At 41.7% G+C, this 25,710-nt stretch overlaps 1 protein-coding gene across 9 annotated transcripts in view; it reads left to right on the plus strand.

The window, feature by feature from the left end:
* Window positions 1–25,710, plus strand: part of FMNL2 (formin like 2) — a 332,826-nt gene that overhangs the window by 267,743 nt on the left and 39,373 nt on the right. For all 9 annotated transcript variants that reach the window (XR_015146274.1, XR_015146277.1, XM_086353586.1 and 6 more), the window contains 2 exons: window positions 778–854; window positions 2,560–2,653. Coding sequence is in view for 7 of the 9 variants with exons in the window: in XM_086353586.1 (XP_086209712.1) it covers window positions 778–854; window positions 2,560–2,653 (171 nt within the window). In the remaining 2 variants the exon portion in view is untranslated. The remainder of the gene's footprint in view (window positions 1–777; window positions 855–2,559; window positions 2,654–25,710) is intronic.

Consider the following 25,710-nt stretch of genomic DNA (forward strand, 5'->3'; position numbering starts at 1 on the left):
CAAGAGCTCGAGTCGGCGAAGGGCCTTAGACGGGCGCATGGAGACTTCATCTTTGGAAAGAAGTAAGGAGGGGAGCCACAGATCTGTGTGGGTGTATTGATGCGGTGGTGGGAGCTTTTGGAAGTTTTTTTCCTAATTGCTTATGTTTTCTGGGTGTAATTGGAAATAAGGTCATGAGCTGAGAGTTTGCAGAAAAAGGAATAATTCCTCAGCTTGGCAGAATTGAGAATGATTCTTGATCCTTTTACTGAGCTTTGTTCATTTTATAGAAGGACGAGGTAACATGCCTCAGAGCAAAGCAGGTTTTCCCTAGGCTCTGGGTCCTAAGAGCCATTGCTGATAGAGAAGGGATTAGAAGTGGTGGTTGTCAACCCTGCAGTGTAGTGAAGTCAGCTCAAAGAAATTCACATGCCAGGGCCCCATCCTTGAGATTCAGAATAAATTGACCTGGAGTGAGTCCCGGAGAGCTGGTGTTTTGTTTTGTTGACTTTTCCAGGTGATTTTGCCAAATAGCAGGATTGAGATCACTGGCCTGGAGCCTTTTCATCATTTTGATAGAGACACATATAGTTTATTCATAGAGAATGGGAATATAGTACCTCGATAATAGCATCATTCCTGAAATAGAGAAATGTGTGCAGACACTGTGCTAGAGACATAAGTGTACTTATGATGATATAAAATTACATTAGATAGAAACTTCAGGTTTTTGCTTTTTAATCAACATTGACAGTTCTCTCAACTCCTAATGCTTTGTTTTTTCCATACCCGTTTCAGTATGGTTTCAACATGGTCATGTCTCACCCACATGCTGTCAATGAGATTGCACTAAGCTTGAACAACAAGAATCCAAGGTAAGCTGGGTTCATAATATTCAAATCTTAATCAAACTAGGGACAGCAGACAGCTCGTCAAGAATCAAATTAGAGTTTGGAAACTTTCAAGAGTGATTTTTTGAATTTGGATTGCCAGTAGACTCCTCGGCTAAGTAGAATTTTCTTTTCATCAACATTACAGTTTTACATGTGGTGGAGTTGAGAAACTGGTGACAACTCTGGCCCTTCTCTTCAAGCTTTCATTCCTCTTGAGGCCTGGTTCTCAGCATCCTTGCAAATTTAGCAAAACTTGGTGAAGAGCATGAAGCTGCCAGGTTGTCAGGATTGGATCCAGGAGAGTCTTGATTCAGCCCTAGCCACACCACTTGGTGCTGAAAGCTCACTACAACTACTACTGCTTGTCCACACTTCATTTGCAACCTTTTCACATGTAACTTTTATTACCAAACCAAACAGAAAACACCACAAAACAAAAATAACTGCATGCAGGTTTCTTTTCATGTTCCCTTTCCTATAAAGGCAAGTGCCATATACTATTCATTTCACAGATTACCTCCAAAAGCCTGTCTTCATCAATTTATTTTAGTTAGTATAATGCCTTTTCTGTTCTAATGCATGTCTAGTTTCACACTGTTACTCCCTTTTATCAGATCTCTCTGACAAGATTGCACATCTGAAAACTGTTAATTCAGCTAAAAAATGTGATTAGAAGTTACAGCCTTTGTGATTGAAAATGCAATGCAAACTGTAAATCCTATTTAAATGTTGAATATTATTATTTCATACTTCCCCTGATGAACGCCTCTGCAACTTTGTGCTTGCTTCCTTAAGTTTACTAGAATCCCAAGTAGTCATGCTTCTTTGTCTCTCTATCTGACACTGAGGGAAGTCATTATTCATTTTTCTTAAGACAATTGATACTGTGGGTTTTCAGAATGGTCTTTGTTTAGAGGTTGGCAATAGCTTTTATTCCAGAAAAAAGATGAAATACTGAAGTAATCATACTCTGAAGCAGTGATGCTGTCCTTGACATTGTGTTTGAAAACTTAGATTGTATCTCTAAGGTTCTCCTTCTAAAAATATTTTAGATGAAGTTTTATTTTCTTGAGTCAGAGAAAATATTCCTGTATTAGCACAGCTGTAAGCCAGCTCCTTTCAGATCCTGTATGGAAAGAAGTAGTTTTGGAAACTTGCATTATCATGGAAGATTTGTATGGAGCCACTGCAAATTAGCAGATTTGCAGTGTATTAATAGGACATTGATTCGGTTGATTTTGAACTTTTTCAGCAAATGTTATTATATCTTTAACTCCAGAACCAGAGAAAATATTTATCCAATGGGTGATTTTACTGAAAATTCTGTGTTTCCTATCTTCTTTAACTCATTAAAAAATACTTTTTCGACCATATTACACGGAGTCAGTTGATGATAGAACAGAAAGACTTAATCATCTCAGAATTAATTTTCATTTATAAGTAACTTGTAATCCTGGGAGTGGGAAATATGCCTTGCAAACTTGCTACCCCAGAGAAGACACATGTGTAGAAGATCGTAAAAGTTTTAAAATGTATGTGTTTTTAATATAACTGTGCCTTAATTAGTAAACATTTAAAAAAATACACTGGCAAATATTTATTATCATATTCATCTTGGAAGGAACAGCTGACTCATCGTTCATTCACTTTCACTGATTTGTGAGTTTTTTCCTTCTTGTTTTGACAGAACAAAAGCCCTTGTCTTAGAGCTGTTGGCAGCCGTTTGTCTTGTCAGAGGTGGGCATGAAATCATTTTATCAGCATTTGACAACTTTAAGGAGGTAGGATATTCTCATCTTAAAAAGTATGTTCACATAAGCACCTTATGTTTGGACATCTTTGAACAGAATGATTTACCTTTTGTGTGTGTGTGCGTGTTATTGAAATAGAATTGACATATTTGATATTTATATATATTGCAAAATGATCACAGCAATAAATCTAGTTAATGTCCACCACCATGGTTTACTTTTTATTTATTCTAGGGCCCAAAGATATAATTGTTAATTTTCTCAAATGTCACTCAGGGAGAAGTCTAAATATCTTAAATGGAAGCATTAAGCTTTCTTGGCTGTCCCATTTCCAAGAAGAGTTAAAAACTCTTTGTAGCACTGCTTTTCCTATGGAGAATATGAAATAGCCAAATCTGAAAACTGGTTTTGTTAAACGTATGTGGTTTTCATTATGGTTGTTACTTGAGCATCCACCTTGTACATTTTATGAGCTCTTTCATCATAGTTACTTTCCTCAAATCATATGTATGATCCCTGCTTTGCTAGATGCTATGAGGAACTGATCAAATAAATACAGACACTGATTTTTAGCAGTTTGTAATCTTAATCAAGCAGTCCTGTCACATGAAAACGATAAACCAATGGACATGCATGTTTGAAATGGAAACTAAATGACTACAAATGAAGAAACAATTACACACAGATAATGTGACCAGGGATTCTGAACCAAAATATCAAGACATCACAACTGAAATTATAGCCAGTTTCCTTTGGTGGTGGCATGCAGCATTCTATAGCCAAGAGGGGTGCCTGCCAACTCCCATGTATGTGTCTAACATCTGAGGCTACTTTGAGGTGGGACGTGACAAAAGTAATGGACACTTGGAGCCCCAGGTTATAAAAATAGGAGCATCAGCCAAGGTGTGCCTTTTATTCTGGTAATGCCATCTGATTTCAGATGCTTCTGCTTTAAGAGCCAAGCTGAATGAAAAATCCAGATCTCAGAGGGACTTCCAAACTCTCTCTCGTCTCTCCTGGGACCATCTAGAGTAGAACACAACTATTCGGAGTATTTATTGAGGACCTACTGTGTGCTGGCGGCTTGTCAGATACAACATGAAATTGTTTGGTTCTTATAGACTAGTGTTAATATCTCCATGTCATAGGAGAATAAAATTTCAAATATATCGTTTGCCCATGGCCCCATGGTCAGACAAGCAGAAGAGCTGGAGTTAAGATTTGGTGCTCCTGATTTTGAACTTCTGTTTTGGGTGATGGTTGGACCTGGTTGTGTATCAGTATCCTGAGACAGGACCTAGGAGCCCGTGCTCCCGCTCTGCTCCCTTAATTGGATTCACTACCGCAGCTGACAGGTATACTAATGACTGACACACAATCCTCTTCATGGGCTGGCGAGCTTCAAAGATGCTTCTGTCAACAGGGAAAACGGTCCTCCTGCCTCTCTATTTACATGGCCTTCCTCCCCTGCTGTCACTGCCTTTAGATTTTTATATTATCCATTTTGCTAATTCCAGTCATGGACAGAACCTAATACTGTCTTTTTCTGTATTCAGCCTTAGTAGTAAAAAAAATATCTGGGTTCTAAGAAAATGATGAAGAATAGTAGTAAATCTTTAAATTCATATACTGGCTTCCAAAACATATAGAGTCTCTTTTTTTAAAAAATAAATTTATTCGTTTTAATTGGAGGCTAATTACTCTGCAACACTGTAGTGGCTCTGCCATACATTGACATGAATCAGCCACGGGTGTACATGCATTCCCCATCCTGAACCCCCCCTCCCACCTCCTTCCCCATCCCATCCCTCTGGGTCATCCCAGTGTACCAGCCCCGAGCACCCTGCCCCATAAAACACACAGAGTCTTGAGAGATAAGAATGTGTGAGTGCTTGTCTGTGAATGTTTTTATTATGTCATAAACAGGATGTAAAACATGTATTTATAAATAAGGAGCTATGTGGGTGGATGGGTCTAAAATGAAAGTAAAACAGCATGTGAAGCTAATAGAACTTGAAAATCTTTATCATTAGATCATATCACATGCTGAAGTCTTTTCCACGCTGGAAGCACTCACTATACAGTTGTCAGTGGGCTTCCTTGGGCTTCCCTGAACAGCTCAGTTGGTAAAGAATCTGCCTGCAATGCAGGAGACCCTGGTTCGATTCCTGGGTTGGGAAGATCCCCTGGAGAAGGGATAGGCTACCCACTCCAGTATTCTTGGGCTTCCCTTGTGACTCAGCTGGTAAAGAATCTGCCTGCAATGTAGATATAACTGTTCTAATATTAACAAGCAACTGATTATACTGCAGATCAAATTATGCCTTGAAATTATAATTGTATAGAGTCAGTATTTATTGAAACCAGCAAATCATGAGATGAGTGTTAAATTTGTTTTCTCTTAGATAAGGTAGAGTGCCTTTCTTACACATAATACAAAAGACTTACAGAATTGAGTTTTAACTGTCTGGTATCAGAATTGTATATGGTTTAGCCATTTAGGGCGTTATGTGTACTCAGTTGAGAAAAACAAAAAGTAATCCTAAATCTTATAGCTGGTTAGTAGTACAGAGAACTAAGTTTTGACTTTGAATTTGTAGAGCTTTAACTCAGCTTTCCCTCATTTGTGTAATTGCTTATGAACGATCGTGGGTGTTTAAATTCTGATGTCTCCTTGGGCCAGCAGTTGCTTCTCAGAGAAAACAAACCATGTCACATGGGAGTGGGGACAAGGACAGTGCTGGTTCTGTGTGTGCTCTTGGCTTGCGCTGACCTCAAGCTGTGGTGTTCATGTAGACAGGCCAGGAGAAGGATTATCCTAATAACCAGAAACTACATTCTTAGGGGTAGGTGAGAAGAGCATCTACTTATTTATCTGTTCAATCTCAGGTTTGAACATTTATGTTAGTTTATGTTGATCTTTGTTTTAAAAAAATACAATGCCACCCACAGGTCAGTATCTTCTGAATTTCTTTTCTCTTTTGCTCCTATCTTTATGTGAGGGGATTTTTTCCCCCCATATATGTCACAGTGAACAGTACATTCGTTAATCATTTTAGCAAAATGTCAGTGAAATCTTGGGTTTAGGGAGGTTTGGGAGGCAGTTGTTCCTGATTAGGAAAAGTTGTCCTTATGGTCTCAGATTCCCAGTGCAGGTAGAATCTTGGTCAATGAGAAATGCTTATTGAGCTATAGCAGAGAGAACACACAGCCAGCCACCAGAATCCTCGGGAGGAGGACCATGGCAGGGTCTTTACCCTCAAGAAGATTGTTTTTCATGCTTTTATCTCATTTAGTAAGTGGGATTCCATTCGTCTCCTTAAAGAAAAATGAAGGGATTAACCCACCAGTTGCAGACTGGTGGGCTTCAACATCAGATATTGATATCTATTTTTGAAGATAAAGTAATGTGCATTAGAGTGTCAGACCCTCTGGGCTTGGATCACTGTTAGAACATAGCTGAGCGTACTGCTGCAATGTGGCACCAGATGCTGAGAGGATATTTAAAGACTACACATTTTAAGTATGTAGCACAGTTCTTTTCCTCTCTGCTTCTTGAGCCAACAAATCCATTCTCTCCTATTTCACTACCACTAATTAATTCAAACATAAATGAAAAGAAAGTATCTTTTAGCTTTTGACAGATTTTAACATGTGATTACATTAATTTCTCATATTTCAGTTAATATTCAAAATCCAAGCAAGTGTGATTTTCTGTGTTTTTGCAGTGAAATCTTATGGCTTGTCTTACAATATCTGAAGTATATATTTTAGGAAAATAGCACTTCCAGTTTAATGGTATCTGACGGTGAGAAGGGTTTCCCTGGTGGTTCAGTGGTAGAGAATCCATCTGCTAATGCAAGAGATGCAGGAGAAGTGGGTTTGATCCCTGGGTTGGGAAGATCCCCTGGAGGAGGAAATGGCAATTCACTACAGTATTCTTGCCTGGGAAATCCCATGGACAGAGGAGCCTGGCGGGCTACGGTGTATGGGATCCCAAAGTCCGACTTAACTAAGCAGGCACGTGAGATGGTGGGAAGGATATTAACCCAAGACCTTGCTTTTAGTGGGTTTGGAGGTTTGGGACTAAGCCTGACATCACTGAGCAAGCACATATATCACCCTAATGTTTATCATAATAAATAAGTTTTAATTACATAATTTTTTTGTAATTACATAACTTTGTAATTACATAAATTACATAAATCTGTAAACATAAGTTTACAGATAGTAAACTTGTGCCAAGTATCATTTGTGACATGACTGAACCTTTAGTCATCTCTTATGCTCCTTGAATTCTTTTCCCTTAAAAAGTTTTTTTTTTTTTTTTTTTTAAGTAAAAGGAGTTAACACATCTGGTTGTGATGTTGAAACATCTCGTGAAAGTTTATGGTCCTGAATTGAGGATCAGGGTGAGAACAAGGAGTCATCTGTTTTTTCTAATTTAGCCACGTAGAAGGACAGAGTGCCATCTTCCCTAATTGATGCTTTCTTAGTTACCTAGCAATATATGTTCATGAGCACTTGGTCTACCAGAGAGAAGAAAGAATACATTTGAAAGTAAAGGTTGCTGTGTTGGTATTTACATTAGTTCAGGGTCTTGTTTACAAGAAGCAAAAACTGAGCCTAGCAGTGTCTAGGCTAAGATTGGAAGGATGGGTTGATTGGAAGGATGTCAGGAAATGCACAGAGATCATAAGGAGCCTGGAGAAACAGGCCTGGAAAATAGGCAGGCATTCCTAAAAGGTCGCTGGACTCAGGCTGTGACCTTGAAGCCTGGACACCATGAACACTGTTTGGGGTTCTGGTCGTACTTTTTCTTTTCTCTCAAAGGACATGGGCCACAGCTAGCAACCCACTGGGTCATAAAGCTACACTTACTGGTTAAGGACATCAACTGGCCTCCACTTTGGAGTCAGAACACTATATTTAATCCAGTTTCCCTTAGGAACCCTGAGATCGCCTACCTAGATCTTGCTCTCCTCAACTTTTCTTAGTCAGGCTGTTTCTTTTTGCTATATTCTTTGATGTAGCTGAGAAATTGCCTTTAAGAAAGTGTCCCCAAAAGTTGGTCAAAAAAGGTGTGCCTGTTTGGAATCACAAGGAAAAAGTACTGAGGCCGTGCAGACTCTGCAGCAGAATAGCTCACTATGACAGTAATAATAAAAATTCTCTGAGGTCTTTGAGCTACCCACTTCCCCAGACTGCTGGAAGGTGCACCTGGAATTCATCAGGATTCCAGATCGATTATAACTGTGTTCTCATCTGCTTCCAAAATGACAGCATCTGGCTTTAACAAATAAACCCGAGGCCTGAGTTTGGTTATTAAAGGCCCAACGCCTTCCCACTTTGGACCTTCCAGCACAGATAAATGGAGCCTTGTTGAAATGAGTCACTTGAGGCCACCAATTCTCTTGGACATAGCAGTCTTGGCAGGAGCCATTATTTTTTTCACCTATTGCTAGAAGGCTTGCTAAGTAAGCTGATGTGGTTTAGCTACTGGGCATCTGAAAGCACTTGTGCTGCACATGATTATGTTGATTTAAGAAAGCCTGTCAAGTTTTATTTACAGTGGACCCAATTGGGCAGGAAGGAGAGCAGACATTTTGGTGTGCTTCCAGCATCCTTCTGAATTTAATCCCGTCTAATCTAACCTCTCAAATATTTGAAGGGGGTAGGATTATAAACCCAGCACAAGCCATCCGGATAACTCATTCACTGGTAAAATTCTCAGCATAGAGGGCAGGGTACTTAGTTTTTTCAGTCTCTTCTTGAGTTATAAGCAAAGTAGTTGTTCAAATCTCAAACTCTGGGAGTGATAGTTCTAGAGCATGTGTGTATTTCACCCTAGCAGGCCAGAATTAGGTCAGTCTAATTTACCCGGACTCTTCTCCAGCCTGTCCATCTTCCAAGGATCAGGAAGTAAAGTCACCGTGATTGTCTTTTGGACTGTGTGTTCACTGTGGCAGTTGTTACTTGTTTGTAATAAATTACTCCGAACTTAGTCTTCTTAGGCTCATGGATTCTATGTGCCAGGAGGTCAGGTTGGGCATGTCACGGTTAATTGTCTTTGGTCCTTTGCATCTAGGGTCTCATCAGGGAAGATCCGATTGACAAGGCGGGGTTTCACTTGGAGGGTTTCTCGCTCTTATGTCTAGTTTCTGGGCTGTGATGACTCAAAGGCTGAGTTTGTGAGTCAACCAGAGTTGCCTGCATGTGGAACTCCCTGTGGCTGGAGCTTCTTGTGGCCTGGCAGCTGGCCTCTAACAGGGAGTGTCCAGGAGGGAGCAGCTGCAGAGCAGGCATTCAGAGAGCCAGAAGTCACAATGTGTCTTTTGAACTTTCCTCTGAAGTCATCAGTGTTGCTTTTGCTATGTTCTGTGGGTTACAAGCGAGTCAGTAAGGCCAGCCCAGATGCTAAGGGGAAGGCAATGACTTGACTTCTTGATGGTGGAGTGTAAGGGTCATAATGCAGAAGAACATGTGGGTGGAAGAGTGTCCTGGGGTCATCTTTGGAAAATACAGTTCACCTTAATAACTTTTTGATAATTTATCCATTTAGCTGCTCCTCTTCTATTTTTTCTTTTTCACCCAGTGTAATACTTGGTTTCTCCTCAGAACCAAAAACTGTGTAAACTTTTTCATTGGAGAGAAAAAGAATGGTTATTACTTTTTTTGGAGGAGAAAGGAGCCATTTATATAGGGTTTCTGAGCCCGTGGTAATGAACTAGTTGCTTGTCTATCATCTCGGTCTTTATTGTGGAATAAGGAAGTGAAGGCTGGTATCCTGCTGAGAATCAAGGGATGAGTCATGCTAACTTGTAGGAAAAAAATTATGAGCATTTGCGTGCCCCTATCTGTCAGAAACAATGATAAACATTGGAAATAAGAAAATAAGTATGACCATTAAGAGTTCTACCCTTAAGAGGGAGCATCCCAATCCAATTAAGGAAACCAGTATTTCTGTAGTCATTGCTCTAGGCTGTATGAAGGTGAATGCCAGGTGCTTTGCAAAAAGAAGAACAACTAACCAGGAGGAGGAGAAGGACAGAGGGCAGATACGGGCTCTGAGCTGAAAGCTCATCCTGAAAGGGGATGCTTCCTATAGGAAAGGGTGCCTGAGCTGAGTTTAGGATGAATAAGAATTAACCAGGTATATTAATTTCTTGCCACTGTTGTAACAAATTGCCACAAGCTTTAATGGCTTATAACAACACAAATTTATTATTTTGCAGTTCTGTTGGTCATATCTATATAAAATATAGTCTATAGGGTGGTGTTCTCCTGGGGAATCTATTTCCTTGTCCTTTTCGGTTTCCAGAAATTGCTTCCATTCCTTGGCTCATGGCCCCTTCTCTTCTGGCCTCCTTCCTTTAATGACCATTGTGATTATATTTGGCTCACCCAGATAATCCAGGATAATCTACCCATGTCCATATCCTTGGCTTAATCATATCTTCAAAGTGCATATTTCCTTACACATAAGGTAAATAATCACAGTAATAGGATTAGGACTTAGATATCTTTGTGGCCTACCACATCAGGTAAAAATGTCATTTGATGTGAAGAACGTGGCATCTTCATAAAACTTCAAGGACTTTGTGTGCTGCGTGCTTAGTCGCTCAGCCCTGTCCAACTCTTTGTGACCCCATGGACTGTAGCCCACCAGGCTCCTCTGTCCATGTGCATTATCCAGGCAAGAATACTGGAGTGGGTTGCCATGCCCTCCTCCAGGGGATTTTTCCCAACCCAGGGATCAAACCCAGGTCTCCTGCATTGCAGGCTGATTCTTTACCATTTGAGCCCTTGGGAGCCCTCTAGGCCTTTAGTTCACCTTCTGTCTCCAGTCCACCTTAAGTCCAGTCTTACAGAAGGTAGGGTGTGGGAAGAGAACAGGTGGGATAGAAAGTTATGAGCAGATCATGAAAGCAATCCCTCATGACTTACTCCAGAGACTTCCTATTGCCCAGTGGCCTAAGGTCACACAAAGCAGGTGATATATTCCTCACTCTTCTTCAAGCAGGGGATGTTTCGGTTGACTCTCTCAGTTAGTAAAGAACTGGCTGTAACATTTAGCTGCAGAAGTCAGGTGGGTGGACCCAGGGTGAGGTCAGGTTGACAGAGTAGGCTGTGGGTGGGGTCTGAATTTTCTTTCAGACACTTTGACATTCATATGTCCAACTCCTTGGGCCTCTTCCTCCATTGACAGTTGTCTGCTCCCCCAGTGGTTGTATTCATTCATTTCTAACATCTTCAGGACTTTCCTGGGATGTGGGCCTGGGAAAGCTTCTTTTTTTTTTTTTGAGTTAACAAAAGTACAGGAGATGATGATACTTGGGTCACACAGTGGTAAAGAATCTGTCTGCCAATGTAAGAGACTTAGGAGATATGAGTTTGATCCCTGGGTCAGGAAGATCCCCTGGAGGAGGAAATGGCAACTGCTTCAGTATTCTTGCCTGGAGAATCCCATGGACAGAGGAGGGCTACAGTCCATGGGGTTGCAGAGAGCTGGACATGACTGAGCCCACATGCACAAGGCAGATTATCATGATTTCTGGTGAGCATTTGTAGAGATGCTTTGCCTCTCAACCTGACTTTAATTAGACCCTTGTCTCTCTCCACAAGACTGAATGCAATTTTGCACAATAGGGATCTTCATCTTCTATTTCACTTGTAGCAGCCACTTAAAAAAAAAAGATAGGGTGTTGCCTCCTTGTTTTTATGCATGTAAAATGCCATTTCTTAAACCTGTGCCCTTTGCCAACTGTAAAGCAGTTGGCCTGCATGCCCTGATATTATATTCTAGGAAAGTAATGAAAGATCTTGAGAGAAAGCAGCGAAAGCTGTATATTATTGCTTTAAGGCCCCAGAGAATCTGAAGCAAAGGCTGGCTCAGGGCCCTCCACATGGATGTTTCACTTGGGAGGTGTTTCTTTGACATTGAGATGATGCTTTGGGTGTGGGTACATAAGGATGGTATGAAACACTCTGCTGTGTGTTGATAATAGAATTGAAGTCACAACGCTCTAACTTTGGCAATATCATCACCAAGTACCATTAGAATGTGAATTTTCAGTTCCTGGTCAGGATTTGGTTGTCATTTTGGCATTTTCTGCAGAGTAACGCTAAAGGATCTTTAACTGTAGGATCTCTTTGGTTTCTTTTTCTATGTGAAAGCTGCTGCTACTAAGTCGCTTCAGTCATGTCCAACTCTTTGTGACCCCATAGACGGCAGCCTACCAGGCTCTGCTGTCCCTGGGATTCTCCAGGCAAGAACAGTGGAGTGGGTTGCCATTTCCTTCTCCAATGCAGGAAAGTGAAAAGTGAAAGTGAAGTTGCTCAGTCGTGTCCGACTCTTTGTGACCCCATGGACTGCAGCCTTCCAGGCTCCTCCATCCGTGGGGTTTTCCAGGCAAGAGTACTGGAGTGGGGTGCCATTGCCTTCTCTGCTATGTGAAAGCACTGCCGCCCTATTCTCTGTCTCCCTCGCTCCATCCTGACTTGCATAGTAAGGATATATATATTTTCAGCCTGTATCTTAGGACTTAAGTATACTTTAGTATTCTACCTTTGGTCTGGCTGTTTTTTAAGTTGTTTTAAATAAGTGGAACTAGAAAGAATTGCTTTTGAATGTCAAACAATTTTGAATTATAGGTTTTTTTAGTTGTTGTTAAGTCTAGGTTAAGCAGTGGCTACACCAAGACATAGGACCACATGAACCATCTTACTAAATAAGCTTGTAGATCCAAATAGAGCTGTTAAAATAATTATGAAAGTGTTTGTAAAAAAAAAAAAAAGATTTGTTAACTAGGAAAAGACAAATCATATTTATGTATCTGTGTGTATATATGTTGTATGTACGTACATGTATTATGAGTAACAGTAGAAAGATTATTTAGTGTAGTAATTAGTGATGTATGTGTGCTTAGTCGTGTCCGACTCCTTGTGACCCCATGGACTGTAGCCTGCCAGGCTCCTCTGACCATGGGATTCTCTAGGCAAGAACACTGGACTGGGTTGCCATGTCCTCCTCCAGGGGATCTTCCTGACCCAGGGATCAAACTTGTGCTTCTTTTGCCTTTTGATTTGGCAGGCAGATTCTTTACCACTGCACTGCCACCTGGGAAGCCCATTTATGCATAGTAGTAAGCCCTAAAGAGAAGCCAGTGAAAGAGTTTGGAGTAGCAGAGTTGCTTTCAATTTGCCTGTATGTTTATTTCTACTGCTTGCAATGTTTGAGAGGTAACATTTTGTCTCATGTAGCTAAATGTCCCTGTTGTGCAGAGTGGGATTTTCCCTTCCAGGAACTTTCCATTTGGCTTCCTCTTCAGAAAACGAAGATCATGGCATCTGGTCCCATCACTTCATGGGAAATAGATAGGGAAACAGTGGAAACAGTGTCAGACTTTATTTTTGGGGGCTCCAAAATCACTGCAGATGGTGACTGCAGCCATGAAATTAAAAGACACTTACTCCTTGGAAGGAAAGTTATGACCAACCTAGATAGCATATTCAAAAGCAGAGACATTACTTTGCCAACAAAGGTCCATCTAGTCAAGGCTATGGTTTTTCCTGTGGTCATGTATGGATGTGAGAGTTGGACTGTGAAGAAGGCTGAGCACCGAAGAATTGATGCTTTTGAACTGTGGTGTTGGAGAAGACTCTTGAGAGTCCCTTGGACTGCAAGGAGATCCAACCAGGCCATTCTGAAGGAGATCAGCCCTGGGATTTCTTTGGAAGGAATGATGCTGAAGCTGAAACTCCAGTACTTTGGTCACCTCATGCGAAGAGTTGACTCATTGGAAAAGACTGTGATGCTGGGAGGGATTGGGGGCGGGAGGAGAAGGGGACGACAGAGGATGAGATGGCTGGATGGCATCACTGACTCAATGGACATAGGTCTGAGTGAATTCTGGGAGTTGGTAATGACAGGGAGGCCTGGCGTGCTGCGATTCATGGGGTTGCAAAGAGTCGGACACGACTGAGTGACTGAACTGAACTGAACTGTCCTTTCTAAAGATGCTCAGTTGTCTTTTGTGTAACATCTCTCCAAAAATAAAGGCATGGATCATTGCCACTTTTTTTTTTTTTCCAGGACTAGTAAGGCAGAATTCTTTGGAAGTTCTAGGGAATTGTTGAGCAAATTTCTTATCAGAGAAAAAACACTGTTGTAAGATCAGGAGAGTGTGACAGAAAATAAAAGCATGATTTTTGTCCCACAAAATTTCCATTGCTTTGAAAAAGACAGGACTGACTTTAATAGATACTTAGTTAAGGACCAAATGTGGGCTAAAATTAGCTATAACTCAAAACTTTTAGAGTTGTGTTTATATTTAAATTTTTATTCCATTTTATAATTTAAGCTAAAGTTTTAGTTCTTTTTGCCAATGAATATGCTGATTGACCTTGACTCCCTTTCTGAGTGAAGTTCAAATTTCATTTGAAATTTAAATAATTCTAAAACATGAGCATGTTTATTTATTTGGGCTCCAAAGTCAGTACAGAAGGGTTTTGTTTTGGTTTGTTTTAAATTAACAAACAATCATCTTCAGAAAGAAAACATGAGCAGTGTTCATGAAAGTCTTGCATTTTATTCCATGTTTTAAATCTTACTTAGTATATTAGTTTGGAGAAGGCAATGGCACCCCACTCCAGTACTCTTGCCTGGAAAATCCCATGGGCGGAGGAGCCTGGTAGGCTGCAGTCCATGGGGTCACAAGGAGTCGGACACTACTGAGCGACTGCACTTTCACTTTTCACTTTTCACTTTCATGCATTGGAGAAGGAAATGGCAACCCACTTTAGTGTTCTTGCCTGGATAATCCCAGGGACAGGGGAGCCTGGTGGGCTTCAGTCCATGGGGTTACAAAGAGTCGGACACGACTGAGTGACTTCCCTTTCACTTTTCACTTTCATGCATTGGAGAAGGAAATGGCAACCCACTCCAGTGTTCTTGCCTGGAGAATCCCAGGGACAGGGGAGCCTGGTGGGCTGCTGTCTATGGGGTGGCACAGAGTCGGACACGACTGAAGCGACTTAGCAGCAGCAGTATATTAGTTAAGTGTTTTAAAAAGGCATATGCATGTACAGAAATAGTAAAGGTACGTTTATTTGCTGAGTGCTGACAGGCTAGCATATATTACTCTAATTATAATCTCTACCCAGTGAATTAGGAATAAGCAAAGAGGGGTTCAGAGTAAATAGGCCAACTGACATACTTTAGTAAGTGGCAAGCTTGGCATTTTTATACAGATCCATTGAACTCGTAGTGTTACATAACATATTGTCAAGGCTCATAGTGTTATATAACATATTGTCACATATCAAACACCTTCTACACAAATTGATACACACCTTCAATCTTCTACCAAAAGGCAGACTTAATCAATCAGTATTGATTGGGTAGATTATTGGAATGTTTGAAGTTATTTGTAAAACCCAAGATAGAGATTCCCTGGTGGTCCTGTGGCTAAGAATCTGCCTTGCAATGCAGGGGATGCAGGTTCGACCCCTGGTCAGGCAACTAAGATGCCACAACTAAGACTCTATGCAGACAAATAAGTAAATAAATATTAAAAAAAAAAAAAAAAAAAAACAGGATAATCTGAGCTGTTTGTATGGAGCCCAAAGAGAGGCATGAAGTCTTGTGCACAATTACAAAGGAAGAGACTTGATTTAGTCAGTGGAGGCAACTCTGGGAGCAGAGAGAGAGACGAGCAGCATAAAGTCTGTCCTGGAGGTAATATGTGTCAGAATAAATGTGCTAGTTGACAAGAAAAAAATATCTGACTGGGGCCCATGTTACATAGTATAAAGCATAACAGGAGGCAATCACAATTAAGGCTCTGATGAATACTGGAGGTTCAGAAAATCTACACTGTGATGAAAAAAGAAATCTCAACTGGAAGACAGATGTAAGTAGGAGGGAAAAAGAAAATGGAAAGGGAAGCAACAGTGCTTTATAGTTTTTAAAGTGCTTTTATATCAACTCTGTTTGATTTTGTGGAAACCTAAGAAGGCATTTTATGTAATCCTGATATATCTTAAAAATTATCAATCTCTGCATAAAAAACAGAGGGCAGAGATGCTAGAGTTTGGAAGACAGGCAGGTCAGACATTAAATGACTGGGCCCTGAACCAAATTTGTAGCCATGACAGTGGGTATGAAGCCATAAAATCGAGGAAAAGTTGACAAGAGACAGCGTGATCCTCTGAATTGGGGATGGACATAGGTTGGAGAATAAGAATCTATTCTAACAGCATAAATTTAATTAAGAAGGAAGCACAGCCACAGCGAACAAATAAGAGCTGGGATTTTTTTTTTTTTTTCAGGTGAAGAAAATTGTCTTTTTAAGTTAATTTTTTTAGTGATGGTAATATGATCAGATTCTTAGTTCTGCACTGAAGATAATGAATGGGAGAACAGGCTTAAACAGAGGTGACTGGGAATTGTGTGTGTGTGTTTTCCAAGTAGAGAATAGGATTATACTAAAGAAGTTGAACTCCACAAAGGCACCAAGCTAGAATGAGCTACAGGGATTCTCAGAAGAAGCCAACACTTGACACAAAGGTAGGCAAGAAGGAAGAGGATCCCTGGTGAGTCTGGTATATTGTGTGCAAGTCTTGCTTTAGGTGACAAGTTAGTCACATTGTCTCTATATCCCTTCCAGTTCTACCATTTTATGATTCTATATAAAATTCTAGAATCATAAAATTCTAATCATAAAATTCTAGAATTTTATATAGAATATATATTCTATATAAAAATATAAAGTGCTTCTTTGACTACAGATATTAAAAGAAGACACCTAGATAATGATAGCTACAAGAATTTATGAACACAAGCAAAAAGTAATGTGTCCTAGGCTAGTTGATAAGATAGTGATAGTCTTAGGATAGAAATATTTATAAGTTATGGTGATTTTAGCCTACAGTGTGGTTTTAGTCTCTAGTTCCCTTTATGACTGCCTGGAAATGGCTGCATCAGTCTCTAAACCCAGAAAGTGAAAGTGTTAGTCGCTTAGTCATGTCTGACTCTTTGTGACTCCATGGACTGTTGCCCGCCAGGCTCCTCTGTCCAGGGGATTTTTCCAGGCAAGAATACTGTAGTGGGTTGCCATTCCCTTCTCCAGGGAATCTTTCCAACCCAGGGATTGAACCTGTGTCTCCTGTATTGCAGGCAGACTCTTTACCATCTGAACCACCAGGGAAGCCCCTGTAAACCCAGATCTCACTTAAAAATCTAAAGGAGCTTACTGCTTCTCTAACCAGCAGGTGAGCTGAGTTTGTGGACATGCTGTGGGTGCCTGCCCCTAGGAACATCCCGTCTGTGAAAGTTGAAAGCATCCTGGCTTGGGCAGTGTTTGAAAGCCTGGGCTTCAGAGTCACAGTTTAGGCTCTGTAGCTCTGCTCATGGTAGATCCATAGCCACTTTTTACTCCTTTCACCACAGTGATGCATGTGGCTCCTGCCCAGCTCTTTATACAATGTATCGATCTGCCAGGAATATATAGTCACACTGGGTTTTCATTCAGACATTGGACTGAAACATGCTCAGAAGAGGAAAGTGGCTCAGTGGTTCCTGATGATGATCCAGCAACCACTGCCACTCTCCTTTCCTCATAAAGTTGAGCTCTCAGACAGAGTCTCCCCATCAGCTGTGCGTCACTGCAAAGTGGAAGTGGCCAGTCACAGTAACATGAGCTGTAGCTCTGTTTTGTTTCAGCAGTTTGGTTTTGGCCATGGAAAAATGAGGGTTCCTTCCATACTAGTACATGTACCAGCAGTACATGTGGTAGCCCAGATTAGCTGGTACGCTGCTAAGGACCACACTGAATTTTCCATGTGGAAGTGGCTTCCAGGAATAGGTGTAAAACTAGGGAAGAGTATATTCTGTGTGGTAGGTAGCAAGGACATGTTTAGTGCTTTGGTAGAAAGTAATCTTTTGGTTCCTTGCCTGTTTGTTCTTGTTGGTTTGATATTACAGCATGTCACGCATTCCAGGACAAATTTGTCTAATTAGGCAGATTGACTGAGTCTGATTCTCCCTGAACTTGGGGAACATATGTCCTCATAGACCATGCAGGAGAAAACTGTTTCTGTATTTCTCTCATATTCTTGTTTGGAATCTAACATTGACTTGGCTTTGAGAAGAAAAACCTGGTCTTCTAATGAGCCTCCATATGACACTCCAGAGACATCCAGAGAACGGTAAGGGATTGCTTCAGTGTAACCTGCTAAATGCCAGGGATTGTACCTTGCCTTGTTAACCATAAAAACTAAAGGGAAGTCTTTTCTTTTTCTACCTCATAAACTAATGGAGGACTCTTTTCTGCATAGAAGACCCTATCCTGTCTCTGAATGGTTTGACTTATCTTCATGGAGAGATGGCATATGGGTTGTTCTTTATATGGTGTGGTTGATTCCCATATGTTAATATGCAGCAAAAGTGCTTTATGTAGGGTTCTTATTTCCTCATATAGAATATTAAAAAGGTGTCTATTCAAGGGTTGAGACTTAATAAAATTAATACTTTTATTGCATTATCAGCTTCCCTGGAGGCTCAGATGGCTGAGCCATCTAAGTGGCTTCCCTGGTGGCTCCTGCCTGCAATGCGGGAGATGAGGGTTCAATCCCTGGATCTGGAAGATCCCCTAGAGAAGGAAATGGCGTCCCACTCCAGTATTCTTGTCTGGGAAATCCCTTGGATGGAGGAGCCTGGCAGACTATATAGTCCATAGGGTCACAGAGAGTCAGACACAACTGAACGACTTCACTTTAAAACTTCATTGCATTATCAAGGATATTCTTAAGTGAAACTGTATTAAAAACAAAACAAAACTGAGAGTGCATGGCTGTGGTGAATACAGTGATTGCTCATATAATTTGTTGCCACTGCCTTGATTTGTATAAGTCACCAGTAGTTTCATTCATCTCTCATTGCTTTTGTACCACCAGTGCAAATGTTAATTCTGTGAAAAAGGTAAGTAGCATCTTAGTATTATTATACAAATAGTTTTGATCTCACAAACCCTGGAATAGGGGCTCAGGAGCCCTCAGTGTTCAAAGACCCCACTTTAAGAACTGCTGCCCAAATCTGTAACCTCCTGTCGTCTTTGACTTGGTGGACATGGTGACCAAAGGCTAAAGCAGGGTCTCCCTGACGAAGACCCAGAACTGGGGCAGAGCACAGAAGTAGAAGAGACCGTGAAGTGAGAATTAGGTAAGGAGCAGCAGATAAACTTCAGGCATTTGCCTATTTGTGGACTGAGGTCTTTGATCTAGCAAGCAGAGAGTCCTTGTCTTCAAGGCCTCTGAGTTCTTAGCACATCTTTGTTTGATTTAATTTGATTTGTTGTGATTCATGCAAGAGGATAGCATGGGTTGGCGTCTGCCTCCTAAGCAGGTCCCAAGGTCTGTGGTGGGCATGTCACAGGATTGACGCAGCTCCTGCCATGTGCTGTTGCTGTGGTTCAGTGAACATGTGGTGACCACTGGACATGTGTCATTGTGTCCCTCTCGTTCCCCCCGCCCACCTCACTTGACCAAATTGTGTATATGTTCAAAGAGCAAAGTTGAGAGGGAAAATGAATGGGATAAAGCATAGAGTTAGACTTTTTTCTACTATCGAGGAATCTAACTGGCAAGTTGTCCCAGAAATGACTAGAGGCCTTTGCCATTTGCCAGTTTAAAAAAACCCATCATTTTAAACAACTGGAAGGTATTTTGGTCTTCCTGTGGGAATAGAAGCCTTGAAAGAATCCGAATCATTACTGATGACCAAGAGATGTGAGTCTTACAAGTGAAACCAGAGAATTTCAAGTCCGACATTAGAAATATTCCTGAAAGATGTCATTGATGAGGAATTGTATGGTGGAGCCTCACTCTCTAGAATTTAATGAAGGCCATCTTTTTTTTAAGAGGAGCGATAAAAATGCATTTCTCATTTAAGGTGTGGTATGTCAACAAGTTGTCCTCTGGGGATTTTACTAGCCCTTTGCTTCTATGTTAGGATTCTTTGTTCAGAACTGCAACATATGTGCATGGGAAGTGAAACAGTCATCTGGATGCTTTGTCTGCCTGGTGCCAAACATCTGGGTATTTGGAAACATCTGGAAAAGTGACTGAAGTTTTCACAAGGGTGTTCAGCATTATATGGATGAAACCTCTGGTTCATAATCAGACATCTGCCAGCCCAAAGTTGATTATAAATGTTTCATTAATTTATGAGGAAGGAAGGTTGGGTCAGTTGTAGAATACACTGTTGTTTGGCTTTCATTCGTTTTTACTGCAGTGGAGTGATATCAGGTTGTTTCATTTCAGAAGGTTTGAGTCTGATGAACATTTCCGCTTTTAAATCTCAAGGAGAGGGGAGAGCCAGCAGCAGGTCAGAGTGGTCGGCTGCTGTCATGGTAGCCATTAGGTGTCTGTGTTTGAAATGTCTGGTCACCTCAGGGAAGAGATACTAGATGCTCACAACCACAGAACACCCCAAAAAAGTGGTTTTGTTAGGTCACCATGTTGTCAGTAATCATGCTCTCAACAGAGAGTAAGAGATGCTTGCTTTCTCCTAGGTCTAACGAGGCATTAACTGTTTACTTCATGTGACCCCAAGAAGAAAACGAAACTTTTGTTCCTGGGCAGGCCCTGAGAGGGGTAGTCTAACTGTCATAGTAGCCTGTGCTTTTAAAACAGTGCCTTTCTGTGGGGAGCCCTGCAGCTCACAGGGGCCTATTGTGAAAAGAAAAAGAAAGCATTGAGGCAGGCACCAGGCAGCAGAGCAAGGTGGAAACACTTAAGCGAGAGGCCTTTAATTTTTATCCAAGTAACCTAGAAGCATGTTTTATACCCACCTCGTAAGTCAGGCCGCAGTCTGGCTGTAGACTTGGCGTGGTTCCCTGGGAGCTGTTGCTGGGGGAAACCAAAGATAGTCTGTGACCTTCAGGGGGACGGAGAGGTGGCTGAAGGCTTGCAGTCTGTTGTTCATTGCAACATCTGGCTAGCGAGATAATATTCTTCATTCCAAACCTTTTGTAAAACTATCTTTTCTCCACGATTAGCTTTTAGGGAAATCACCCCCTAAACTCTGCCCCCCCTTAGAGATGCTTTAAGCCACTGCCTCTTTTGCATCCAGGGCCTCCAGTTTATCTAAATGATCTGGGACACGCTTCAGAAATGTCCTGCACAGATGTTGGAGGACAGGGTTAAGGTGTTTTTTGGCAGGGGGCTATGCTTTTGCTTCAAAGGTGAAATGGATCTGGCTTGTCTCGGGTGTGGCCATTTGTGTCTGGTCAGGGCAGGATTTATCCACTTCATAAGCAGAGTGAGCCAGATGACATGAGATGGTGCTTTGGCCTTCAAGCTTGGTACTCGGGGGCCTGCAGAGCTGAGAGCATCTCTCTAAAGTTGGTTTGTGTAGAGTTTCCAGGCCAGTCAGCTTGGGAATATCATGTTCTATGGCCATGCCTAGATTAGTTTTAGAGCTTCAAGATACTGAGTGGGATAATTTTTTTTCCAACTTTTATTAGCAATGAAAACTTTCAATGAAACATTTTCCCCCTGGAATAAATCTTACCAGGCAACACAGTATAATACAGAATTAATAAACGAGGATGGAAGTCTCGGGAACTTCACTTGTGCTCTCTTCCTGTCCCTGACAGGCCCCCATCCCTGGGTGCGTTCCCCTCGCGCTGCCGGTTGTCTGTGTGCTCGGTGGCATCCAGCTCTTTTGAGAGCCCATGGAGGTAGCCCACCAGGCTCCTCTGTTCATGGGATTTTCCAGGCAGACATACTAGAGTCTGCCATTTCCTCCTCCAGGGGATCTTCCTGACCCAGGGATTGAACCCGTGTCTCCTGCATTGGCAGGTGGATTCTTTACCACTGAGCCACCCGGGAAGCCCAAAGTGGGAGATGCATCCCCTGGGTGGGCATCACTGTAACCTTTCATGCTTCCTAAAAAAAGGATTTGACAACCAACAATATAATCTAATGCTCTTAAATCAATGGATGTAATAAACCAAATTCTAGGGAGGTTCATGGAATTGTCCAGGCTCATGGTAGCTTAGAAATGGTACTGACTTATAACCTAGGTTTTATGGTCCGACTCTTTGCGACCCCATGGACTGTAGCCTACCAGGCTCCTCCGTCCATGGAATTTTCTAGGCAAGAATACTGGAGTGGGTTGCCATTTCCTTCTCCAGGGGATGTTCCCAACCCAGGGATCAAACCCGGGTCTCCCGCATTGCAGGCAGGCAATTTACCATCTGAGCCACCAGGAAAGCCCTGTTTAATACTCCACAGACCTATTTCTCATGTCCTATCACCCTCACCAGTGCTAGAGCTTAAAGGTGCAATGAGGGCTGCTGTGTTAGGCAGGACCCCACAGGGATGGGTAGGTGGTGCCTGTGTTCACAGTCAAGGCTGGGGTTGATCCCAGCCTGAGTGCTTTCTCCTTACACAGTGTTAATCAGGGTCAGTGAATTTATTCACATGGGACTGATTTATAAATAACTTATACATGAAGATGCCTCTTAAGTATACAGCAGAGTATCTACTTTTCAGAGTGTATACTGTTTTTCTGCCTTGTTGACTTCTTATCTGGCAGCCCTAGCTGTAGAAGTCTAATTCCTGACGGAATAGGCTTCTCTCCATCTCTGCCTTCTATGCCTGTGTCTCTTAAATTCACTTCCTACCCTCCCTACTCTGGTGGCTGTGTTATCGGTGGAAGGTGTCAAAGTTAGTGGGGAAATGAGAAATACCAGTGAATAGAAAAGTCAAGAAATGACAAGTTTCAGTTGTAATAGTACAACTGTTTTACTTGGAAGTTTTCAGATTGTCTGGTCTTTGTTGGCAGATGGAAGTTATATGCAGCAGTTTATAATGTGCAATAATATATACATGCAAACATGCGCCTGGCTGTCCTGTACATTTTGATGAAGCCCTTGAGAGCATCCTCATGTAGGCTGTTGTAGATTTGGAAAATAACTGGGGATCAGTGTTTCGTTCCTTTCATCCTCACCAGTTTTCTAAATGAGGCCAGTTTCAAAGGAGAGAAGAGGCATGTTCAGCCACGATGATCTTATTTGAACCAAGTTTGTGGGGGTGGTCCAGATGTGAGCTGTAGGAGCTACGACAACTTTCCTTTGATGTGGAACACGACTTTTACCAACCTGCCCCAAACATGTCTTCCCATTTCCTATGGGATTGTAGTATACTCTGATTTAATGATTGCTAAAGTAACATAGAAACAAATGTGAATCTGGTTTGCACGCTTCCTTTTATTTCCAGCAGGAACGATGGGGTCCTCGAGAATCCTTACTGTTCCTGTGGAACAATGTCAGAAAGTACCCCCTGAATTCATTAACTGAGATTGACAGCAGAGCAGTGTAGCTAAACCTTCACAGAGAGTGACTTGGTGGGGCTGATAAGGGGAGCCCTTCTAGTTCTTACAGTGGGTGAGGAGAGTGGTCAATCTTTCATGGTTTCTCCAAGCTGGCATCTATGTTGACAATGTGTCGTTTGGTGCAGTTGGATCCTTTGCACCCAGTTCCAAGGAGCTGTAAGTTGGAAGATGTTTAAGTCTATTATTTTTAAAGATTAAAGGTATTTAATACTTTTGTTTCATAACACATGTTCTCAGCATGGATTTGTCTGTTGACAGAATGAGGAATTTCTAAAGAAAGGCATATATTCGAGGCTCCTCTTAATATCTATTTCAGTCCAGTCTACCAGTCTAGTACAATGACTTTTCAGATCTTTATTCAGCTGAAAGTTAATATAATATTTCTTGTTCTGAAGTTGATCCCATATCTTTTTATTAACAATCTGAGTAGCTTTGCTGCCCACATGTGCTTTCTTCAGCTGTGTAAAATCCACTTTCTAAATGCTCTGGACACAATCTGATTATTTGGGAGTTGGCTTATTATTCATTGTATCCATGCAGGGACAGTGGGCCAATCCCTGCTTCATTCCTGTGATACCCAGTTATAGTAAATTGTGTTTCTTTTATGTGTAGTTAAATTGGAAGTTGAATGAGTTGTGGAGTTAATGATGTAGCTGTCCAGTTTACAATTGGGAGTAAAAAAGGATGAAAGTGAAAGTGAAGTCGCTCAGTTGTGTCCGACTCTTTGCAACCCCAAGGACTGTAGCCTACCAGGCTCCTCTGTCCATGGGATTTTCCAGGCAATAGTACTGGAGTGGTTGCCATTTCCTTCTCCAGGGGATCTTCCCGACTCAGGGATTGAACCCGGGTCTCCCACATTGTAGACAGATGCTTAACCGTCTGAGCCACCAAAAAAGGATCAGGCTTTAATCAGCTAGTCTAATACTGGATAAGCCACTGGTTCCTAATTGCTGGTCCAACAGTTATGAGTCCTTTTTAAAGACACAGATTCCTAGTTCTGTCCATGGAGATTCTCATTCAGTGCATCCTGGTATAGACCCTAGGAATCATCTATTTTCAGAAATTCCATGGGAGATTGTGGTGCATGGATAATTGAGTGCATGCCCGATGTAGTGATTGTGCTTCTTAATGATAACACTTTCCATCTCTGTTGGTGTCAGATAATTCTGAAATGCTTTTACTGTCATCTTAAATGGAATATATTTATCTGAACATTCTGGGTTGTGTGAGAGCAGGAACATCAGGCTGGCAGTTGGAAACCTGGTTCTTGCCTCTGTGTGGATGTTTTATCAAGCTGGAGATATTTGGTCTGTTTAGGTGTCAGTCTCATTCACGAATTGAGGGCACCAGGTTCCCCAAGGTACTTTCCAGATTTCTGACATTCTTTGATTTGGAAGATTTTGCCCTCCTAGGAATTGTCTTCGTCATCACTGTTCACTGAGGGATGCTGCCTCTCCTGGTTCAATGAGTGCTGAGCTACTCAACAGAGCATTGATCACGCCTGCTTCTCAGGAAAGCTGGCAGCTGTCCCCACATCCAGAACCACCTCTCTTCCTTTCTCCTGTCACTGCGTGTTACTGAGTCCAAGTTTGCTCTGCTCACCACACGACAGGCTAATGAATCCGAGAGACGAGGTGTTGCAGCAAGGAATACGACTTTATTCAGAAAGCCGGCTGTCCAAGAAGATGGCAAACTAATGTCTCAGCATAACCAACTTGTTGGGGTCTGGATGCCACGTTCTTTTATGGATCAGAGATGGGGAGGGAGGTGAGGAAACAAAGTAAACAGCCATTAATCTTGAAGGTATCTCCTAGAATGGCAGCCTCAGGCAGGGGGATGTGTTAGTTCCTTCCTTCCTCCCATCTACAGGTGGACAGGGTTCTGAACAAAGGCACTTTAACAGTCAGGCAGAAAGGCAGGATTCTCTAAGGCAGGCCATTGTGTATGGTTATAACAAAAGCAATGGAGACCAAGTCAAAAAAATAGTTCCAGCGTGGAGTCAGAGTGGACTTCTCCCTGCAACATATCCACCTCCCAAAACAGATAAAAGTAAACTGTCCTGCTGGGAAGCAGGTTCTTATGTTGAGGTTTCTCTTAAGGAAAATTCAAGTTGTAAGGCTGACTTTTTCTATACCAAGTCTTGCAAGTTTTTACCAACTGGGCTTTCTTTGCAGGCTAGGAACACTTGTGTCTTTGAGCACAATATGTGACTGATGTCCTGGTCTAGGGAGCTGATCCTGCACTTCCATATCTCCTTCAATAAGCCTTAGTTTCCCGGAACTTGTGGCATATGCTCTAGAGAGTCTGGTGGGCCCCAGGGCAGAATGTGACTTCTTTTAAATCTTTGGTTCTCAGCCTTTGGACAGCATCAGGATGGTCTGTAGTACTTTTCAAATGTACCCACCCAAGTCACACCAGCCTTGCCTGGGCCTCCTAACTCGGGCTTTCTAGGGTGGGATTGGACACACGTATGTCTTTTAAAGGTTTCACTTTAAACTCTCCCTTCTGGAGCCTGCTTCTCTTCATTCTGACCCAGCCCATGCACTGTTCCTCTGTCTTCTGTAATTATTTTTTGTTAAAGTGGGTGTAGATAAATGGGGAGTTGTCATTGGAATATAGTAAACTGTGGTCTAGTCTATTGAGAAAATTAACTCACTATGAGAATAGAAGTTTTTCAGAGGGGAGG

The sequence above is a fragment of the Bos grunniens genome, chromosome 2 (assembly GCF_055505025.1).
Source record: "Bos grunniens cultivar Pamir isolate PY7600 chromosome 2, Bosgru_T2T1.0, whole genome shotgun sequence".
In the NCBI taxonomy this organism is placed as follows: Eukaryota; Metazoa; Chordata; class Mammalia; order Artiodactyla; family Bovidae; genus Bos; species Bos grunniens.